The sequence below is a fragment of the Falco cherrug genome, chromosome 3, assembly GCF_023634085.1.
Source record: "Falco cherrug isolate bFalChe1 chromosome 3, bFalChe1.pri, whole genome shotgun sequence".
Taxonomy (NCBI): Eukaryota; Metazoa; Chordata; class Aves; order Falconiformes; family Falconidae; genus Falco; species Falco cherrug.
The window spans coordinates 13,004,782-13,028,088 of NC_073699.1; the positions used below are offsets into that span (position 1 = coordinate 13,004,782).

At 36.7% G+C, this 23,307-nt stretch overlaps 1 protein-coding gene across 1 annotated transcript in view; it reads left to right on the plus strand.

Moving 5' to 3' along the window:
• DNAH5 (dynein axonemal heavy chain 5) overlaps positions 1 to 23,307 on the plus strand; it is a 120,167-nt gene that overhangs the window by 41,593 nt on the left and 55,267 nt on the right. Inside the window, 17 exon segments of the mRNA XM_027813011.2 lie at positions 855 to 1,093; positions 1,934 to 2,174; positions 2,639 to 2,838; positions 3,667 to 3,820; positions 4,451 to 4,614; positions 5,262 to 5,418; positions 6,364 to 6,576; positions 7,373 to 7,597; positions 8,917 to 9,089; positions 10,145 to 10,323; positions 11,908 to 12,095; positions 12,658 to 12,852; positions 13,527 to 13,661; positions 14,458 to 14,565; positions 19,020 to 19,173; positions 20,814 to 20,960; positions 22,766 to 23,007. Of these exon segments, the coding sequence (XP_027668812.2) occupies positions 855 to 1,093; positions 1,934 to 2,174; positions 2,639 to 2,838; positions 3,667 to 3,820; positions 4,451 to 4,614; positions 5,262 to 5,418; positions 6,364 to 6,576; positions 7,373 to 7,597; positions 8,917 to 9,089; positions 10,145 to 10,323; positions 11,908 to 12,095; positions 12,658 to 12,852; positions 13,527 to 13,661; positions 14,458 to 14,565; positions 19,020 to 19,173; positions 20,814 to 20,960; positions 22,766 to 23,007 (3,114 nt within the window).

Here is a 23,307-nt window from a genome sequence, read left to right on the forward strand (position 1 = left end):
AGTTTGTTTTAACTTAATGAAAGCTAAGTTAATATTTTTTTCTGTGCGTTTGCAAGGAATGCTGGTTAAAGTTAGATGTTTTAGGACATAAGAGAAAGGCTGCATAGATAATGAGAAATAATTACTAGATTCAAGTATCCTGATGAGGACCTGCTCTCAGGTTTAGTGTATTTGGCTATAGGCTGCTCTTGTGCTCATTATTGGGTCTTTTTCTCACAAATACAATTCTGCCCTATCTTCTTCCCCTCTCCTTCCCTCCCTTTTTAAAAGAAATAGTATTAAAGGTTTCCTGTTATTTCCTGTTTTTCCTGTTTAAATGTTTCTTTGTACCATGATTAATTTCTGTTCCTGTAATAATGACTTCTAATGGTTTTCCTTTTCCCACAATGCTATTCTTTTGTCTTCCTACTGTTCCCTCAGTTATATTGCAATTGACAATTAAATTTTGTTTTTCTTTGCTGCTTAAACAGTAGTAAATCTTACTTCAACCCTTCAATAAAAGAATTGTACAGCATACTTGGAGAGGTGGAATTTGCTGCATCCACCTTTCTTATCTTTGCATGTCATGCTCCACCTCGTTCACATGCAAGCTTAGCATCTATTGTTCTATCACTGTGCCACATGGAGTAAATAACGTCTCTGTCAACTTTTAAAGATCTGTCTCCAAGCTAACTAGAAGTTACATTTCTCATGAAGATTGTTGACAAAAATGTGGACGGTGCAAGTTGGTACTATGTCCTCTGTATCTTTCTAGTATTTACTAGATTTTAATCACAAATGTAGCTCTAAGCATAATGTCAGATCTTGAATATTTAGTTCTTTAACTCTATTTATTTAATCTTTTTCTTTCTTAGAATCGATTCGATAATCTTTTTCGGAAATATATTACTTATACTGGTGGGGAAGCTCTTTTTGGTTTGCCTGTTACTCGGTATCCTCAGCTGCTTGAAATAAAGAAGCAACTGAACCTGTTACAGAAACTCTATAATCTATATAATAATGTCATTGACACAGTCAGTGGCTACTATGATATTCTTTGGTCAGAATTAGACACTGGAAAAATTAACAGTGAACTTCTGGAGTTTCAGAACAGGTGAGAAACTGCTGCTGTGGTAAAGATGCCTAAAATATTTTTGTTACTTCTTAAATGTGATTATAATCGATTAACATCAGTATTCATATATGAGCATGTATTTGTTCATTGAACCATGAAAAATGTGAATTTTAATTGAAAAATATGTCCATTACCAACTTCATAAAATAAAGCAGCCAGGTTAGATTCTAAATGTTGAGGATTATTGTTCATTAGAGAGCTTCTTGGTTAATATCTTTTGGTCAGATTGGAATGTAAGTTAAAATGGCTATTTGTTTTGTTCATGAAGGGAGATTTCACTTTGTTGTTGTTATTCATGAGAGTCAGATGCACTAGATGTCTAAGGCAAGTTAGTGAATTGCTGAATAGTTTTCCTAACAAAATGGGATATATTGCATCCATAGAAGCTGAACTTTTCAACAAACCAGGAATCAAATTATTTAAAGAGTTAAACCTGCATGTTCCAAGGAGAGGGTTTTATCTAGAGCACAGAGCAGTGCTTATCATGAACCTTGCCAAAAGATGAAACCAAGATGTAAAGCGCTTCAATTGTTTTTAAAGATCACTTGGACAAAGTGTATTAGAATTATGCAGCTACACTCCTCAAGGGGAGCCTGTAGGTGCTTGGCCAGCTATCAGTCAATGAAATAGACTGGAAACAGATTTTCTGACATGCAGAATCACATACAGAAGCGTCAAAATATAAGGAACCTGAATTCGGAAGGTATGTGGTCTGCTGTTAAAACTATATACTGTGGTTAAATTGTGGATAAAAAATTAAATGGATAACGGAAAGAATATTTGCAACTTTTTGAAAATTCTTGCATTATTTCTGCTTAGATGCTGTAAGCTTCCTCGTGGTGTAAAGGAATGGCAGGCCTTTTTTGACCTGAAGAAGACCATTGAGGACTTCAGTGAATGTTGCCCATTGCTTGAACGTATGTCAAGTAAAGCAATGATGCCTCGGCATTGGAAGCAGATTACAGATCTCACTGAACACAACTTTGATGTGGAAAGTGAAACATTCAAACTGAGGAATATAATGGAAGCTCCGCTATTAAGATATAAAGAGGAAATAGAGGTATTGTGAAGGAAGAGAAAAGGATGCATGAAACAAAACAATCTGCTCAAATAGTGTAGGAGTAACTAGTAAGAAGGAAAACAATATTTCTAAAGAAAGAACAGAGAAATAGACTATCACTTCAGCTTTCTGTAGGAAATAATGACACAAATATATCATGGTGTCAGCTCCTCTTTTTGTATCATGTAACTTGGCCCAGGAGTTAATTTGCGAGGGTACCTTGCTTTGCAACATTAAAGATATGAAAAGTAATCACTGTATTATTCTTTTATTTCCCCAAAAGCTGACCATATTGAGATGTGGTATACAGATTATTAGCTATGTTGTTTGCCTGTCTGTAGGTCTTTCCACTTGATATATAGTTGTTCATCATCCTTATTAGCATTAAGGAAATACAAATTAGATTTGTATACCAGAGACTTGAACCATTCATAGCTTGCTTCGACATCCTATTTATTTAAAAGGATATCTGCATAAGTGCTGTGAAGGAGAGAGACATTGAGCTGAAGCTAAAACAAGTTATAGCTGAATGGGACAACAAAACATTTGTCTTTGCAAACTTCAAAACACGTGGGGAACTTCTTTTAAGAGGTGACAGCACATCAGAAACAATTGCTACCATGGAGGACAGCTTGATGATTCTTGGCTCTCTCATGAGTAACAGGTATCAGGAAAAGGGGGGTGGGTGGGCAGGGGGAGATAAAAATATCAGCAAGAGGCTTTGTTTTATTGAACTTATCTATCTTTCACAGAGAAGGAAAATAAACATCCATCTAGATAAAAACTAAGAGCTTGCTTGCCCTTGAACTGTTCATGGGCTAGTTCTTATTGTCTGTATTCCTCCAGTAACTTCTGAAAGCATGTGGATGCAGTTCAGGCTTCCTGAATAATCAACTGGACAGTTTTCATGGGTGCAAGAAAGTAGCATGAACATAAAGGGGAACACTGCCTGGTTGTGGCAGGCATACTACAGGCATTACAGGCGCTATACTCTGCCCCCTGTGATGGGTCACTGCTGCACGCTGAAGGTGCTGAGAATCCCAGTTAAAATGAGGTTGAGTTTGTCTGGTTTCACATGCTGAAGCTTGCAGATAAAACAAGCAACACAGAACCTGATCCTCAGGTGGATGTTCAAAAGCAAGAGTTCAGTTGATAGGGGCCTCTGGGAGTCTTGCGGTTTGCAAGATGTTGCACAGTCCCTTTTTGGAACCACTTTACCTTAGAGTGAAATTGAAATCTTGCTCCTATTCAGCTTCTCTTGCGTCAGAGCTGTGCTACGCACCACGTGTACAAAGTAGCAAGTTGGTGCTGATTTGGCTTACAGCTGCTAACTAGCTGAATTGAGTTAAGTATACTTATACAAAGGTTTTATACTTTCACTTGACAAAGTTACAAGCAGAAAAATTATTCCTCATTCATACGAGTGATATGCTGGCTTTCAAGAGACTTATTTCCTTCTTGAAATAAAGCAAGTATCTTCTTTTTATTTTAGATACAACGCTCCCTTCAAGACACAGATTCAGAAATGGGTGCACTATCTTTCCAACACAACAGATATCATTGAGAACTGGATGACTGTGCAGAACTTGTGGATTTATTTAGAAGCTGTTTTTGGTGGTGGTGACATAGCAAAGCAGCTTCCTAAGGTTTTCAGACATGTCTTTTTTCAGTTTGGTTTTCTACATTTTAAGAATAAAACTTAACTGTGATGTCATAGTTGATGCAGTAACATAAACGTGTTTTTTTTTTTTTTAGTACTTAACAAAACTAGTCTTGCTAAGAAATTAGGTAAACAATGCCAACAAAAGTATTCTGTAGAATAATAACATTGTGTGAGCTAGTTGATATTTTTATTTCTAGATTGTAAAATTGTTAACCAATGTGTGTTTATGTGTTGTGCCTAGCCTACCTACCACTATCCTAGTAGTACCTAGGAATCCTTATCTTAAACTTTCCTACATAGCTTTTCAATTAAAAATTAACTTTAGTTTTTTGAAAAAAATCTTCGAATTTGAAGCATACAGTTCAAGCATAATGAGTTTTCTCTACTTTCAGTCATTCTTAGTAGGCTTGACTGTAGAGTATAAAATAAGCTGTATTGTGTAAGCAGAAAGATCTGTGTTTTTCTAAACTGAAAAACCTTTTAGAAGTTTGACACGGGATTACTAGTGAGAAGATCATTGCAGATTGCCAATTCTGCAAGCAGGTGCCTTTTCCCTCTTCTGTCTTCCTTCCTCCATCTCTTCCCTTCCACATGCATTGTCATGTTTCAACAGGAAGCAAAGCGTTTCTCTAACATTGATAAATCCTGGGTGAGGATCATGACCCGAGCTCATGAAACACCTAACGTTGTTCAGTGCTGCATTGGAGATGAAATCATGGGGCAGTTACTACCACATTTACTAGAACAGCTTGAAATCTGTCAGAAGTCACTCACAGGGTAAGATTACTACAAGACTACAGTCCTGGCACATGGTTATGAATTATGTTATTAGGGACAGACCAATTAGTTGAGTACTATCCCATGGGCTTTGGAGAAAGATCATGCTCTTATTTTACTACGAATTCAGTTGAACTGAACAAACAAGTTACCAGGATAAAACACCTCCAAAGAAATTTTTAGCAACTCCCTGATAAGTGTTTGATACGAGACTAAGCTGTCACCCACTGTCTATGTTGAAATCAAAGCTTGTTTCAGCCTGGTTTAAATCCAGAAGGCAGTCTAGGTCTGTATGTCCTACTCAGACCTTTCATGAATCTGGGAGAAATTCAGCATGAGACCTAAACAGCAAGTAACAGACTTAATGTAAAAGCATTTTATTTTGGTTTGATTTCTTTCCTTTTTACAAGTGCTTACATTATAGCAAATAATAAAAGCTTTCCTTGCAATTATTTCTGATGCTAAAAGAGTAGCTTTAAAGTATGTGGTTAACACGAAGGTAATATGTTGTTGCATTGCCACTGCTAAAAATTGCAATGATACATTGTGAGAAATGCCACTTATAAAGAGGAAAGGATGTATAAATTAACCTGTTCACTTAACACTACATCCCACCCCCCCTCCCCCCACTTTTTAAAAAAATGCAGGTACCTGGAGAAAAAGCGCTTCTTATTTCCACGATTCTTCTTTGTGTCGGATCCTGCCCTTTTAGAAATTCTTGGCCAGGCATCAGACTGTCACAATATACAGGCACATCTGCTGAATGTCTTTGACAATATTAAAACTGTCAGGTTTCATGAAAAGGTATGTACTGCTCGCACCTAAGTGTTACATTCTTACAAATTCACAATGTGTGATACTTCTTAAATAAGAAAGCTATCTGGGTGCATAGGGCATTCAACTGTTTTACCAGGCTCAAACTATTTGATGATGCATAGACTTTTTTCGTTTAAGATTTAGTTTCATCCTCATTTATGTAGTAGGAAAACTCTATGTAGCACAGCAAAACAAACAAAAAATTGCACCAGTGCTTAGGTTTCAGGAAAACACATCCGAGTACTGAACTGTCTTCTGTGGCTTAATATAGGCTAGCATCCTCTCAGATAAGCTTCTGATTCTTTATGAGCATATTTGTATCTTTAGATTGCCTGTATTTGTACTTTCTCATTCATTTTCTGATTGCAAGAGAAAAAGTATCTAGTTTCTTACCTGTTTCTGAGTTATCCTTAATATGCTTTCCAACATACCATTTGAAAAACAATATTTTTATACCTTTCACAAGAAAAGATAGTAACCAAAAACATCTTTTTTCTTGTGTATGTATACATTTTCTTAAAAATTCACTACATCCCCATGCGTTTGAAATTCCTTTGATTGACCATGTTCCTTAACTTTTGTGTTTCCATTATTTTTGACTGTAAGGCTGTAAATTTTGTTAGGATATTAAACCACCAATAATGGGAGAAGGTTTCCTTTGTTGTGTCTGGGAAGTGGCTGTTGTCATTGAAATTCAGGAACTGTCAATGTATTAGTGTTTGTCTCCTTTTTCAGATGATGATGTTTTGTTTAAAGCCTTTTTGCACACCGGAAGTAATGATTTAATCATTTTTACATTTCACTTAACAGTTTGGTATAATTTATTAGTTACCTAAATAAGTTTAATGGAGTGATGGCAGTAAAATCAGACTGTTATGTTAGAGATCACAATGAAACTCTAAATGTAAAATGTTCTTGCTTTGCTTTTATTAGATATATGATCGTATATTGTCGATTAGTTCACGAGAAGGTGAGACTGTAGAGCTGACTAGACCTGTAACGGCTGAAGGTAACGTGGAGGTTTGGCTCAATACTCTGTTGAAGGAATCCCAGCTGTCACTGCATCATGTTATTCGCCAGGCAGCTGCGCACATCCAGGAAACTAGTTTCCAGCTGACTGAATTTCTTTCTACTTACCCAGCTCAGGTAATATCATTGTTAGATCAGTGAAGAATTACTCACAGATATGTAGCACATTGATGTTTTTTGATTGTCTTTGCAATCAAAATTGCAGCCACTGTTACAAATGCAAACTGACATTTAAATTTATCTTAATCACCTCAGTCTTTTACTTTACACTTTATGTATCTGAAACCAAAAGAAGAAAACTTACCTGATGGTCTTGTTCAAAAATAATGCTGAATGAAATAAGTTAATGCAATGGAGTTAACGCTATTTCTTTACAAGCTTAATACTTGACTGCTGAAGGAAAAGTAGTAAAATTATGTGTTTGTTTACATATTCAGGAAAACACTATAAATTGCTAAAGATTTGGAGCTGAGGGTAATGCCAAGGCAAAATTATTTTCTTAGCAGAAACTTCTTCACTTGTGATCAGGAATGTTGTTAGAGAGGGAATGAAGGCTTTGTGACTTAATAAAAAAAATTTTAAATTGAAGCATTAGTTATTCATGGATTAGTTATTAATTATATTTATAAAGTATATTAATTGTATATAGTATTCATATATAGATGCTATAAATTATGTTTAATAGTTGTATCAACAGTGCACTGTGGGCAGCATCTACAAAACTAAAGTGTTAACTTTATGAACAGAGTTGGGACACAAAACAAATGCATAGGTTGAATGACATCTATATTGATGCATGAAAAAATAACCTTATACAAATAGTCACAAAAACATTTTTTTTAGTTTGTCTGTGTCTGTGAATGTACATTTTATATGAAAGAGAAAGGATTATGAAGCATATATGTTTCCTAAGGTTGGGTTGTTGGGGATCCAAATGATTTGGACAAGAGACTCAGAAGAAGCTTTGACTAATGCCAGATGTGATAAAAAAATTATGCGAAAGACGAACCAGTTTTTCCTGGATCTTCTAAATATGTTGATAGATACAACAACAAAAGACCTTAGTCCATTTGAGCGAGTTAAATATGAGACATTGATCACTATTCATGTGCATCAAAGGGACATTTTTGATGGTCTGGTGAGTACTGAAAAATACAACGAGTTATGAGTTACTTTCCATGCAAAACAATGTAAAAAGACAAGAAGCAAATATTACTACACCTATGAACTCCTGTGTCTTAAGCTAAACATTTAATTTCAGGACTGTAATGATTATGTGACCTGAAGTAGTATAAAGGTGCTGATGTTCCTTCAATCCATAGCTTAGTTTCCCTTTAAAGTAATTCAGTTCCACCCCCCCACGCCCCCAAGCAATAGCAGTAGCAGAATTTTATAATGCTTTATGTTGGCCCACTTAAGTTAAATGACTCTCTGTTGCATGGTCAGTTAGGGACTTCTTTTTCCTCATGCATTGTGTTGCAAGTAATTGTCCTTTCTCTGGACTATGTTGTGAATTTCAAGGAGTAAATAGAATGAATGTAGAGTTATAATACAGGAAAAAGTTTGAAGTTGGTTGAAGCTGCAATCCCCTCTGTTCTAGTTTCAGTAGCATACCTAATTATTACTTAGGGATTTATTTATTCACATCTTCTTATGCTGTCACAGGATACTAAAATTAGGAAAGTGAAAGAATTTACTGCTTAACTCAAGTATAAAAGCTAGCATACCCCTTTACCTATAGGAAGCTCTGGACCTGACTCTGAAATTAAGCTGTATGAGAAAAGAATTACTGAGGTTTAACCCATTGCTGATAGGCAGACACCTGTCTTTTAATTGTAGAACTAGTTGTTTCTAGTTATAATCATCTTATGCAACGTATAATTTTTAGATACAACCTACAGAGCATCTTTTAAAATTCTGTTTTAATATTCAGTTGGTCAACTTTGAATTACTCCCAGCTCTGTTGAATTTCCTTACTAATAACTGCACTATGACATTGTCTTGATATACCTTTTTTTTCCAATTTGCATGTGGTTCCATACAATTCTCATGGCTTTTTCTAATATCAAGTATCATGTTATGTGCTTCCTAGTCATATGGAAAAATGAAATGGTAGAGATAAGTAAAAGAAATGCCAGGTTTAATGTTAACTAAGCCTAATGTCTCTTGTTTGAGACTTGTGAATTGTTCATTTGTATTTGGAATTTTGACACACTTGTCTAAAGCCTAAAGCCCCTTTGCCTTAGTGTGGATATCAGGGACAGGAATAACATGTTAGCAATTTTATGGTAAAAATCAAGATAGGATCTCCACTATTCTTGTGTTACTAGCTCTTCTTTATGCCTTTCATTGTGATTACAGTGATGCCTTTGCAGTACTACTTAGATGAGGGAATATAAATGCGAAAGTAAGTGTTAACCATTAATATTATAGCCTTTTTCCCCCCTTTTTTCTTAGTGCCGTATGCATATCAAGAGCCCGACGGACTTTGAGTGGCTGAAACAGTGTAGATTTTACTTTAATGAAGACTTTGATAAAATGATGATTAAGATCACTGATGTGGGTTTCACATACCAGAATGAATTCTTGGGCTGTACTGACAGGCTTGTCATAACGCCTCTTACAGACAGGTGAAAAAGACTGATTTTATTCCTTTATTCTTTAGTCATTCTTATTGGATACAAAATAGATCTCTGCAGAGTTTATCCTTCATAGTGTTAGTGAAGTCAATAATTTTACATGGAATGCGTGAATAGTTTTGTTTCTGGGCCTTATAATATCAATAATTTCCAGCTTAATTTCTGCCACATACTTGTGTGATCTTCACATATATGATGTATGGGACTCTGATTCTCATGTATGTGATGCTAGTATACCTCAGGATGAGGTATATCCAACAGATGCAATATACAGAGAGAGATACAGGACAAAAGTAAGTGTTTACAGATGAGCTAATGAAAAGAGCTAAGAAAGATCAGACAGGAAAAACAGTTTTATTAAACTGGAATAGATTGGAGACCTTGGGTCTAGAAGGATATTAAAAGAATTGGAGTCCTATTAACAGAGCGGTCTACTTACCTAACTGGAATAACAAAAGAATGCTGTATAAGCTTTCTTATTGGCAAAATAAGGGCATTGGATTTTTTTTTTCCCTAAGTATTCCATACAGCAAATTCTAGAGCTTATCTTTCAATATAATTGTTAGCTGGTGTCCTACTGCATTACACATAGAAGTTTCATTAATGAAATGCACTTTATGATCAAATTTTTAAGGTGGATGAGAAAGGAAAGGTTTGCTGTCTTTTGTTATTTTACTCAACAGAATAACGTAGTTCAGAACTGCTTCAGTTAAAGTAATTCAAGAACTAAGCTAGCCAAAGTAGATTAGGCAGCATCTCTGAATCTGCTTTCTTTCCTTCTCGTAATCTTTCAGGTTGATTATTGAGGATTATCTGTTCTTCCGCTTTATGTATGAGGAGATGAACCTTAATATTACCTGTATCAGAGGCCGAGTGAAGTCTTCTTACTGATTTAGGTTGTTATTAGAGGCATGTCTTCTCAGCAGTTTCCCTGTCTCCTTATATCAGACTTCCCTCATGTAACACTTTTTAGTAAGTTTCTCTGGCACTATACAGAAGACTGTGCACTGCAGCCAATTAAGTGATGACAGCCTTTTGCCTTTTAGATGTTACATTACTTTGGCTCAAGCTTTAGGCATGAGCATGGGTGGAGCACCTGTGGGACCTGCAGGAACTGGAAAAACTGAAACCATCAAAGACATGGGACGGTGCCTTGGAAAATACGTAGTGGTCTTCAACTGTTCAGACCAGATGGATTTTCGAGGACTTGGGAGGATCTTCAAAGGTAATATGTGAATTAAAGGTAAGATATTGGCCCAAAGGGTTACCTGTATCCTGACGTACATTAAGCACTGTATAACTGGTCAAAAGAAGTAATTGTCCCACTATACTCAGCACTGGAGTGGCTTCACCTCAAGTATTGTGTGCAGATTTGGCATCAACAATGTAAGAAGTATATTAAAATATTAGAATGTGTCCAAAGGAGAGCAACAAAGATGGTGAAAGGACTAGAGGGCATGACTTATGAGGAACAGCTGAATATACTCTGTTTGTTCAGCTTAGAGAAAAGGAGACTGAGGGGTGCCCTCATTGCTGTCTACAGCTTCCTCATGAAGGGCAGCAGAGAAGGGAGCTGATGATCTCTTCTCTCTGAAATCTGGTGATAGGATGTGAGGGAATTGCTTAAAGTTGCATCAGGCGAAGTTACGATTTGATGTTAGGAAAATGTTCTTCACTGAGAGCGTGATCAAGCACTGGAACAAGCTCCCCAAGGAAGTAGGCAGGGCCCCAAGCCTGTTGGTGTTCAAGTAGCGTTTGGACAACACTCTTAGATGTATAATTTAACTTTTAGGTAGCCCTGTGTGGAGTCAAGAGTTGGACTTGATCGTCCTGAGTGTTTAACAACTCAGGATTTTCTGTGGTTATATAATTCTATGAACTATGTGAAAATTACAAAAGCTAAGAGAACATCTTTTTAAAACATAATTGGCAGGTGGTTTTCAGTCTTTGAATAAATTCAAGTAATAAAATATTGCAACATTGTCCCCAAGAAATAGAAATGTCTGAAAACGTAAGACAGTTTATGAAGGGATACATAAAGACACTTAAAATCATCAAGGAGGACTGCCAGTACAAAAAGAAAAAACTGACATTTATTGCAGAACTAGTAGAATGTGTCAGATTTGGATTTCTGTATTTTGTTTCCTTCAAAGTTCTTATTATTGAAGGGAGTGCATGAATAGCACTATGTATGTTAAAAACAATTGGCACAGCTCAGTGAAGTTAGATAAAGGTGACATTTTTTTTTTTAGGCACCTGAAATTGATACCTGTTGGTCAGGGCAGATACTGAGTTAGAAATCAAGTGGCAGTCCTTGACTGTTGTATTGTTGCAAGTAACTGTGTTGATGGTGGGTTTTTTTTGTTTTGTTTTCCCCAAAACATCTGAGGAAGAATGCAGTTCTGGCACAGACTGACCCGTAACTTCTTTCCAGGTGAAAGGAACGTTATTGTTCATTTTAATCTGTGCAATAAGCTATTGACAACCCATCATATTTTCATAGACTTATTGTGGGCATTATTTTTTTTTGGAGGGTAGAGAGGAACAGGAAAATACTCAAGATACTTAGAGAAGGAGCAGAAATTGAAGGATGTAGTATCCTAGATAAGCTTGAGGACTCTTGAAACTGTGAATTCTTGCTTGAAAAAGAATTGAACTCTTCTCCTCGTCCCTTTCCCAACCCTGAACAATAAACTTATTTTTATTTCTGAGGTAGACTAACATGAATTTTGTCTTATGAACTGCACAAAAAAGGGGTTAACAGTTAACAACAGAATGGTCAGATACTTAGTTGCTTTTCTCTTGGAAGGTCTTGCTCAGTCTGGCTCCTGGGGTTGCTTTGATGAATTCAATCGTATCGATTTACCAGTACTATCAGTAGCTGCACAGCAAATTGCAATTGTGTTGACATGTAAGAAGGAACGTAAAAAAAACTTTATTTTTACTGATGGAGATAATGTGGAAATGAATCCAGAATTTGGCATCTTTCTTACTATGGTAGGTATTTGGTAGATTTCTAATATGCCAGTGGTGATTGTACAGTAATTGCTTCTGACTTGGTGTGTTAAATGTGCTTGCTAACTCTTATGTCAATTGGCTCTTAGTTGTCGCTGACAGTTTGAGAAGATAGAGCGTTACTGCAAAGACAGTTTACAGGGTCTTGTTTTAGTGACATCAAAAACATGCAATTAACAAATGCAGCCAGCACTGTAAATACAAGTTATCATCTCAATGTCAGATTACTTCTGCATGCTACATCCTGGTTCCCAAAGTATGCTTTTTTGCTACAAGTAGAGAAAAATGGCTGTAGAGATATAGGTAGAAGTAGCCAGTAAAAACAGGACAAATACAGTTCTGAAGTGTTTAGGTGGAACATTTTTCATACCTTATAGATGCAAGAGAGGCTAAAATGCTGTACAAACATGGCTGGGAAATGTGGATATTGATTCATTTTTACATGTGTTTTAAAGCCAAAAACCTATTTTGGTCGAATGATGCTCCTTTGCTGATTCTGTTTGTGCAAGGTGCAGTCAACTTCAAAACTGATTCTTTTCTCCAGAATCCAGGATATGCTGGACGGCAAGAACTCCCTGAAAATTTGAAGATCAACTTCCGTTCAGTGGCTATGATGGTTCCTGATCGTCAAATCATAATTCGTGTTAAATTAGCTAGTTGTGGTTTCATTGCCAATGTTGTATTGGCAAGGAAATTCTTTACACTGTACAAGCTCTGTGAAGAACAACTGTCAAAGCAGGTGATTATTTTCATAGGAGGAAAAATTATCTTAGGGAAAAACTATATCTGGCATCACAAATTATTAGTATCTGTGTGAAGAAAATGGAAAAGCTCATGTTCACTAAGTAAGCTAGATGACACTTGCAGTTTAGTAGTGCAACCCTCTGCTGTCCTGGAGAATTAACTCCTTCTACAGTTATCTGTACAAGAATGTGACTGTCATTCAGAACATCGCTTATTATTAACATTTAGGGTTAATGAATGGTGATAACTGGCGCAAATAAAGGGCTTATATATTAGTTGGTCTTACAGAGGAGATTGAGAGGCATTTGGCTTGCTGCCGGTACTTTTTTAGATGTTTCTCAAATAAACTCAGTTTCCAAGGTCCACAGAGAATACAAAATAATACTGCCAGTTTATTTCTTAATAGTGCTTGGGAACCTTATCACAGTTCAAAGACTTGTGATTACATTTCTTTTTTCTGTCACGCCTTACAGTTTAGTAGATGGTAGCAAAGGTGGGGAAGGAAGTTGCTCATAGTCATGCAGCCAAAGACTCGTTGCTGAACGTTAGGAAGCATTTGTGCCACATGTACCACTTCTCATACATATTCATACCTTAAATGATAAATAAGAATTGCTTCACCCCTGTTAACTTTGGGAAAAATTTCCCCAAACTTTGCATATCTTCTAGGTGCATTATGATTTTGGCTTGCGAAATATATTGTCAGTACTACGTACATTAGGAGCAGCAAAAAGAGCAAATCCGACAGATACCGAGTCTACCATTGTCATGCGTGTACTGAGAGACATGAACCTGTCTAAACTAGTAAGTTCTGAGGGCCTGGTAAATTAATTAAACTGCATTTAGGAGCTCTGTGGGGTTTTTTGGAAATACAATTTAAATCTGTTAAGGTGGTCACTAGAAGACTGGGTGTGGCCTTTACACTGAAGCTACCTTGGGAATGTTCCATTCTCTGGATGGTCTTGGGTACTGGTTTTAGCTGGGATAGAGTTAATTTTGTTCATAGTACCTTGTATGGTAGGGGCTGGTGAAGGCGTGTGTGAGGAGTTGTGTGGTGCTTGGCTGCCTGCCTGGGTTGAAACACACCTTGAATTTTTCAGAATTTTTTTTTACATATTTGCCCTGCTACCTATAGAAATAAGTGACCAAATAGAAGTCTGTATAGCAGCCTCTTTGACCTAAAGTATTTAGTCACTCTTTTGAAATAATCTGTTATTCATAGTAATGAGTACTAACTCATCTGTCTTAAATAGCTAAAAAACCCTGTTCTGTTACTGTGATATTTCATCTCCTTCATTATCTTTTTTCTGCACTTTAGACTAATTTACTATTTGTGTAAATGTTATTGCTAAAATTTACTTTAATAAATTCAATCCATATTTTAGTAGTTTATTTTCAATAGTTTTTGATAATTTGAAGCACCACATGATCTCCTGTTGTGTCCTGCTAAAGTGTTTAGCACCTAGAGGGTTACCATGGATGATTTCCGATGTTTTCAAATATTTCTTTAGCTCTGCAAGAGTTAGGGATTTTTTCTTAAGATGCTAGAATAAATAAAATAGGTTTTAATTTGTGTTTTTTTCCTCCTGATTTTCACTAGATTGATGAAGATGAACCTTTATTCCTGAGTCTAATTGAAGATCTATTTCCAGATATCCATCTTGATAAAGTAGGCTGTCCTGAACTGGAAGCTGCCATTGACAAACAGGTGATGTTTCTCTTGATCTGTGCTGCTGTGGCATAACTGTTATGATGTGACATCTAAGAAAATTATTGGTGTTGAATCTATCCAGCCGGCAATAACAGGTTTTACTATTTAGAGGAAGAGTAAGCTTTTCCATAAATCTTTACCATTGACGTATTACTATTAACCTTATTATTTAAGGATGCCAGTTAATTGTGATTGTGGTGTCCCATAGTTTTCTTGTAAATAGTATGTGGTGACCAATTTGAAAAATGTATGTATATACACTAGCCTTATATGACCCAGCATTTAATATTCATATAAAGTCTAATGAGTGGAGCATGAGCTTGAGAAAAGATTTACCTAGAATGACATTTCCTCTGTTTCATCTCCCATTAGATCTTTTGGAACATTTCAATAGGGCCAACCTAAGAATATCAGTGGGATATAGAAGGCTAATGAAGTATGTACACTTAAATCATCACCTTTATTGAACTTTTCTCCAGAATTTCAGTAATTCCTCAGATAATTATCTGATAGTTAAACAGAGATATAAAAAACTCACAAATCATCAAAAAACCCCAAAATGAGAAAACTGAAAACCAGAAGTGCAGTTCTCAAGGATCTTAGTACATGACTTTTCATTTATTTATATTTAATCTGATTGGTTATAAGTAAGGAGATCTGCTTCTGGTTTTCCTAACAAGGAAGAGTTGAATCAGCAGCTAATGCATATATAACTGTTTTACTTTCTGTAATTTATGCAGTTGGCGTTAAAAAAGGGTTCACAAATTAAGCTTTTCTTAGGAGAAACTATGAAGAACTTGAATTTCATGCTTTAATTTGTCATTTCCTACTAAGTTAAAAAGAGGTCTTCATAACGTGTTCTTCATAGCTCTACTGTTGGTGATCTGTGAAGCCAGTCACAGAAAGTGTCAACCATTTTAACAACCATTATCATTTGCTTCTAAGTAGGGTGTAATGTCAGCCTATACCGAAGCAGGCTTTGAAACTTGAAGAGCTTTAGGCACTGTGATGATCTTATGCAAAACAAAATTTATCAAAATTTCAGAACTTAGGGATCCCGTTGTGCCTTTTTGGTGCTAGGACAGTGTTTGGAAATTTTGCTAGCTTATTTAGGCATATTTTTCTCATATTGTTAGAACTTAAAATCTGGAGAAACTAGAAATAGTAGGCCATCCTGTTTGTCTTGTAAGTAAATTGAGGTTTTATTGAATGGATCTCTCTGCTGTGTTTTCAAAGCTATAGTGATTCAGTACAATGAAAACAGCTAGCTTAGATTCACAGAATCACAGAATGGTCAGGGTTGGAAGTGACCTCTGGAGATCATCTAGTACAACCCCCCTGGTAAAGCAGGTTCTCCTAGAGCAAGTTGCACAGAGTTGCATCCAGGCAGGTTTTGAGTCTCCACAGAAGGAGTCACCCTCAAGGTAAAGAAGTTCTTCTTCACATTCAGAAGTCAGTTTGTGTCCTTTGCCGCTTGTCCTGTCACTGGGTACTACTGAAAAGAGTCTGGGACCATCCTTTCAACACTCACTCTTAAGATATTTGTAGGCATCGATAAGATCCCCTCTCCATCTTCTCTTCTCCAGGCTAAACAGGCCCAGCTCTCTCAGCCATTCCTCGTAAGGGAGATGTTCCAGTCCCCTAATCACCTTTGTAGACCTCCGCTACAAAGACCCTCTCCAGTAGCTCCCTGTCTCTCTTGAACTGGGGAGCCTAGAACTGGACACAGCACTCCAGATGCGGCCTCACCAGGGCAGAGCAGAGGGGCAGGATCACCTCCCTTGACCTGCTGGTCACGCTCCTTCTGATGCAGCCCAGGATCCCATTGGCCTTCTTAGCCACCAGGGCACACTGCTGGCTCATAGGCAAATTGCTGTCCACCAGCACTCCCTGGTCCTTCACCCCAGAGCTGCCTTCCAGCAGGTCAGCCCCAGCCTGTACTGGTACATGGGGTTGTTCCTCCTTAGGTGCAGGACCCTACACTTGCCTTTGTGGAGCTTCATTAGTTTCCTCTCTGCCAAACTCTCCAGCCTGCCCAGGTCTGGCTGAATGACAGAGCAGCCTTCTGGTGTGTCATCAGACACACATCATCAGACTTGCAGAGGGTACGCTCTGTCCCTTCACCCAGGTCATTGCTGAATAAGTTGAACAGGACTGGATCCAGTACTGACCCCTGGGGAACCCTGCTAGCTACAGGCCTCCTTCTACACTCTGCTCCATTGTTCACAACTCTCTGAGCTCTGCCAGGTTAGGACAGAATCAAGTTTAAGAGGACTATTTCTGTTAGGGAAGGGAGGCAGGAGTTCTTGGAAAAATACCATAATGAAGAAATTGTTACTTGAATTAAAGTGGTTTTCTATGTTTACATGTTGTGGTGGGTTGACCCCAGCTGGCAGCTAAGCCAGCCCCCAGTCACTTATTCACTTTCCCCCAGTGTGCTGTGGGAGAGATTCAGAAGGGGAAAAGAGAGGGGAAAAAGCTCATGGGTCTAGATCAAGACAGTTTAATAAATGAAGAAAAAAAAAGAAAAAGAAACAAGTGATGCAAAAGCAGTTGCTCACCACCAGCAGACTGGTGCCCACCAGTCTCTGAGCAATGGCTACTTTGGAGAAACATCTCCCCAATTTTATTGCTGAGAACGATGTTGTCACCACACGGGGGGCTGATGACCTTTAAGCCTAGATGACCTTTAAAGCTCCCTTCTGGCCCAAGCTATTCTATGATTCTATGGTATGGAGTATTCCTTGGGTCAGTCAGCCAGCTGTCCCACCTGTATTCCTTCCCAATCTCTTACCCACCCCTGGCCTACTTGCTGACAGGGTGGTGTGAGAAAGAGAGAAGGCCTTGATGCTGTGTGAGCACAGTGCAGCAAAAATCAAGACTTTTGTGTTATCAACACTTGTGATCACAAATCACATGACACCATATGGACTACTGTGAAGAAAATTAACTCCATTCCAACAAGATCCAGTACATACGTACAACTGTTAACAGAAGATCTTTTGAGGACATGTCAAGCCTGCTTGTGAACATGCTTCTTTTTCAAAAAGGGAAATGCCTAGTCTACAAGATTATTATAGAATCCATGAGTGTTAGAAATTAAGACAAGTCTCCATTGAATTAAAGTGAAGAAATAGCTAACATGACCATCTTGTTTTATGTGAAGAAAGAAATCAGTTCAGATATGTTCTGTGCACACAGATATGTGCATTATTGGATTCTGGATATATTACTGTATGTATGTGGTCTCTGGAAACAAGTCAGAAAGCTATATTCTATACTGGAAAGAAAGACAGATTGGCTGGTTTTGTGTCAACTACGAGAGCTGTTAAGATCTAAATGATAACAGAATTTTACCATGTATCCATGAACATGGTGCATCTGATGTCTTTGTTGCGCTTTGCAAACTCCATTACTTCAACAGTGGTGTTCATGGCAATGAGGAGTTGTTGGCAACATATACTTCATGATTGCTGTTGATGGATTCATCTTGTGCTGCCTTCTGTTCTTGGCTTCCTAGCAGAGCAAGACAAATAAATTGAACTGACATGAACTTCAATATGCAAGTAAAATAGCAAGTAGTTGTGACAGTTCCATGGTTCTAACTGACTGACAGTAATTGTGAAAGCCGAGTTTTATCTTATCAGTAAAAAGTTAGTCCTCTTTTTACTGACAATACTTTCTGACATTTTTTGTGGAACATACTTTAAAAACAGAAATGATACTTGAATGAAGATAAAATTATTATTTTGAGGGCTTCACTTTTATAACATGGTCTTGAGTTTTTAGATTTTTATTTTTTTTTTACTGTCAAAAACATACAGTGTGCTATGAATCCTTAAGAAATAGTTCTAGCTTTTCTCTATTGGCTAAAAACTTTCTTGTTCACTTCCAGCTGAGTCACTTTCACAAACAACAGAAATACCATTACAGTGAGATAATTTCTTTAAGCTTGAAACTAGTAAAAAGTAGTAAACATGCATATGATATTTGATACTAAAACATCATGTCTTGTCTTGTTTTAGAAGGATGTTATTAGGAAGTTACTCAAAAGACTGTATACAGAGAAATATTTAACAAAATGTTTTACAGGAAAACTTTTGTGCTATTACAAGCATTTAGAAACACAAGTCTTTGTAATAAAAAGGCAACTGTTCTGAGAGGCAAGTGAAAATGCTGTGAGGCTGTGAAAGACATTGCTAGCAAGAGTGTTTCTAAAATTATTGGCTTTTCCTTAAAATTATTTTTTAACCATAAGATCTTATGGTTATCTTTTTTCTTCTGAATACATATTTAAATATCAAATATCCCTTCTCTTTCCAGTGTTTTATATACAGAAAACCTTGACAAATAGTCTCCTGATGATAGTTGTGTTTTTTTAAAAAAAAAAACATCAAAATATCTTGTACACTAAAATAACAGTAATTTGGTTTTCCATCACGGGTCTATAGGTGGAGGAAGCTGGACTTGTTTGTCATCCTCCTTGGAAACTGAAAATCATCCAACTTTTTGAAACCCAGAGAGTAAGGCATGGATTGATGACACTAGGACCTAGTGGTGCAGGAAAAACTGTTTGCATTCACACTTTAATGAAAGCCATGACAGGTATGTGAGTATTTTTATTGTAAACTGTTGTTAAACTGTTATATTATAAACTTTAAACCACATTGTTTCTTCAGAGAAAGCCTCGGTTACTTCACTATGATAATATATTACTAGAAGAATCAGTTTATGTGTTGTGATGCTAATTAGTATGGTAGTATATTAAAAGCTTAAAAATGATTGACAAAGTCAAATAATACCTGTCTTATTGCTATATTTTGATACTTATATCAGAAGTCCTTATTCTAGAAAGGCTGAGAAAGGGGTACTGTCTGGGTAGACAGCTCAGACAAGTGATTAAAGCATCTCCCACATTTCATTGAGATAACGATGAAACCTTCCTCTAATCATAAGTGTTTAGTCCTTTTTGAACAAAATTCACAAGACAGGGTCTTGCAGTATAAAATAGCTGCTTCTATAATTTGTTGCTCCTAGGAGATAGCGCCTCGTTTAGGCAGTGACAAAGTCTTCAAGGGTATTAATTTTGTGCCGTGGCTGGAGCCTTGAGGAGTGTGTGTTTTTGTCCCTGGTACTTCTAGACGAAAATGTTAGTAGAAGAACTTCTGTTTGATCTTATTAAGCTAAAAGCTCATAGCTGTTGGAGAAAAAACATACCTTTTGAGGTAAACTTGTCACAGGCTTCAGTAGGCTGCTTATACAATTTTCCAGAAATAAATAGTTTCTGTAATAAATAGTTCAAGCAGGCTCTCATCCCTGCGGTACCTTACTGTGCTTAAGAAACACTGTAAGCTCTACTTTGCAGTATAAATGGCTGTTCCATTTAGGAAAAAAAAGTAGAAAGAACAGATAGTTGTGTTATACTATTTTCCTATATTTCTATAGCACTGAGATGTGTACTACTACTAAGATAAAGCTGCTGCAATACCAATTCCAAGCTGATCTTCTACATAACCTCATGAAAAGTGAAACTACATGGTTTGCCAGGCTTCTAAGTTACATGTTAATAAACTTTGATTATGAGTAAGATTTTAAGATAAGCCATTTTTTTAGCTCCTTCTTTCAACACCATATTACTGCCTCCTGATTAAGTTTTAATATTGGGTTTTCTAAAGATGTCTGGCATAGGAGTTTTTAAGCTGTTGTTAGTGAGGAAGACTTAAAGGTTATATGATCATTATATGGCTAGATAGAATTTAGCTGCCTAAGAGACTTCACAGGGATATACCAATATCATATACTTTGCCTATTCCAAGATGTATGCAAGTGCACAACAGGGGAAAAAAAGAACACAATCATGTGAAGCATCTGTCTGGTGTTTTGTCATTGGATTTAAAAAAAAAAGTGCATCCAAGGCTTTAAAGCTCTGTTGTTTGATAAACCTTCAAAATACTAAACTAAACCTTGAATAAATTTCATCTTTCTGCTCTTCTGTTCCCAATTAATCTGTGAAACGTGAATTGTACTTTCAAAAGTTTCAGGACTTTCTTCTATTTTAGATTTTGTTGGTTCAAACTAACAAATACTGATGTATAGCAAAAGGTATGTTTTCCATGTAAATACCCAACTTTTTATAATGGTGAGAGCATATTAAAACATAAATTTGGGTGTAACAATTTTGAATTTGTCAGTTCTCTGACTGTTGAAAAGAAATACCAAAACTAACTGATGATCTGCCTTCATAGATTGTGGACAGCCACATCGTGAAATGAGAATGAATCCTAAAGCTATAACAGCTCCACAAATGTTTGGTTGTCTTGATGTGGCAACAAATGATTGGACAGATGGAATATTTTCAGCACTCTGGAGAAAAACACTAAGAGCCAAAAAAGGTATAGTGAAAAAAAATACCCTCCAAAACAAAAACAAGCTGCAGAACATCACTGCAAACAACATTAGCAGACTTTATTTTATTTTTTTTTTACTTACAAGGAAACTTTGGCATATTGCTGCAAGAATTCTGTCTATTGTATAGTCTCTGTGCTAAATGCTTTGTGTTCAAACTGTGTAGTGTAGCAAATACTACTTCACTGAATTTGCTGATCCTTCTCTTTCAAATGATTGGCCCTTCTATGGAGGAAAAGTGGAAGGTAAGAGTCAGCTCCTCCAACACTACTACACTATAAAAAATTTTGGTGCTGTCAGGATTTCTACCTGGTCTCCAGCTGCTCTACTACAAGGGTGTGAATCATGCTTGTGTCATACATGTGAGTCCTGCACATACTTATAGTCCATCTCAAATGGCACTAAATTCTATTTAGGCAACCAATTTCTGCCTAAAATAATGCTGGCATATATTCTTAGACTGCTATATTAACTAAAAGAGAGGCCATGACAGTTCGATGCTAGATAGGTTCTTCCTTGTTTTCTCTGCATATTATATGTGACCTTATCATTAGGCCTTAAGGACTAAAGGGAGAAAAAAAGAAAAAGAAAAAAAGGACTTTTTTTTTGGCAGTGCAGCAATTTTTTGACACTATCAATTTTCATACAAAAATTCTTAAGTGTTTAAGGTTACAGATGCTTTTAAAAAAGAAAATACTTTTGAATTTACCTTGGTTGATTTTGTTTCAAATCTAGAAATGTAGCACCCTTGTGAACGTAGCATAGCATTAACTGTTGTTTTTTGTATTTTTCTCCTCCACATGAAATACAAACTAGCACAGTCACATGACTTCCTCAGATTCACTGTTTGCAACACTTCTCTAATGTCACTTTGTGAAGTGAACTCTAGACCATCTCATGCCTGAGATACCTGCATTGTAGCTATGAAAAAACTCTAAATATAGAACTCTGCCCTAGAGGTGAGAAAGTTGCTCATCTGAAACCTTCTTGGCTCATAACTAGCAATGCACCAGGCCACCTAGGTGTAGATAGTAAGGACTCTGAAAGGAGATGAGAGTGGGACCATCTCTGACTAAAGGGCTATCTAGCAATGCACACAGCAGGGCTGGCTACTCCCAAAGGGATGGGAGCCAGAAGCTAAGGGGAGATCTCTTTGCAGCTAGGGCTTATTGCTCAGTACCCAAGGGACAGACCCAGACTCTCCTAGGAAACAGAGGCAGGCTTTAAAATAAATTTCTGTTACTAAATGGAAAGAGCTAGAAAGAACTTCAAAGGGAGCTGGATCAAGTTTACAAGCAGGAGAATGGACAAGAAGAATCTTCCCCTAATGGACCTCTTTTACTTGTGAAAGTGAGCATGCTATTTGAAAGAGTGATTTTTCAAGTGTTCCTTTCATTTAATCTCACTACATTTACATAAACTCTTTGGAAACAAATGAATGGTGGTTTTAAATAGATCTATAGTTTCTATCTTCTTCATCTTGTTTTATGTAAGTTGAAATAAACCTGATTTATTACTATGTTGAAGATTAGATCCATAAAGCTTTTTCAGACTATTAAGAACTGATGACTTATGCTGATCACACTTTATATACTGAGCAATGGATAATTATTATCAATAGCTGACAAAATGAAGTACTTCACTGAAATTGAGTGATGGAAATGGTAATTGTATTAAAAGCTGAGATTCTAGCTCTGTGAGTGTGTGTGTGATTTCAGAATTAGTTCAAAATTTGTTTGCGAAGAGAAGAAACTGTTCCTTAGGCATCTTTATATGTTATTTTGGATTATAGGTGACCACATCTGGATAGTTCTGGATGGTCCAGTTGATGCTATTTGGATTGAGAATCTTAATTCTGTCTTGGATGATAACAGAACTCTAACACTAGCAAATGGAGATCGAATACCTATGGCACCAAATTGCAAAATAGTCTTTGAACCTCATAATATTGATAATGCTTCTCCAGCAACAGTTTCAAGGAATGGGATGGTATTCATGAGTTCATCCGTTCTCACCTGGAGCCCTATCCTTGAGGTACTCTAGCTAAGTGATTGTATATGTATTGAAAGTTTTACTGGTTTCTAATTCAGCACTTTGCTGCTGTTACTTCAGGACCTGATTTTGTGATTTTTGCTATGGAATAGCTTTTACACTCTGAAAACTTATAAGACAGTATTTAATATATCAATGCTTCTGGTAATTTATACAGTAGCGAATAATGTAATTTCCTCGGGAACATAGTCAATATATCACACTCTTAAAACCAGAGATATTTTACTTTGGGGCAAATTTGTAATTCAAGGTATTTTAAGCAATTGAAGAACAACTTGGTTG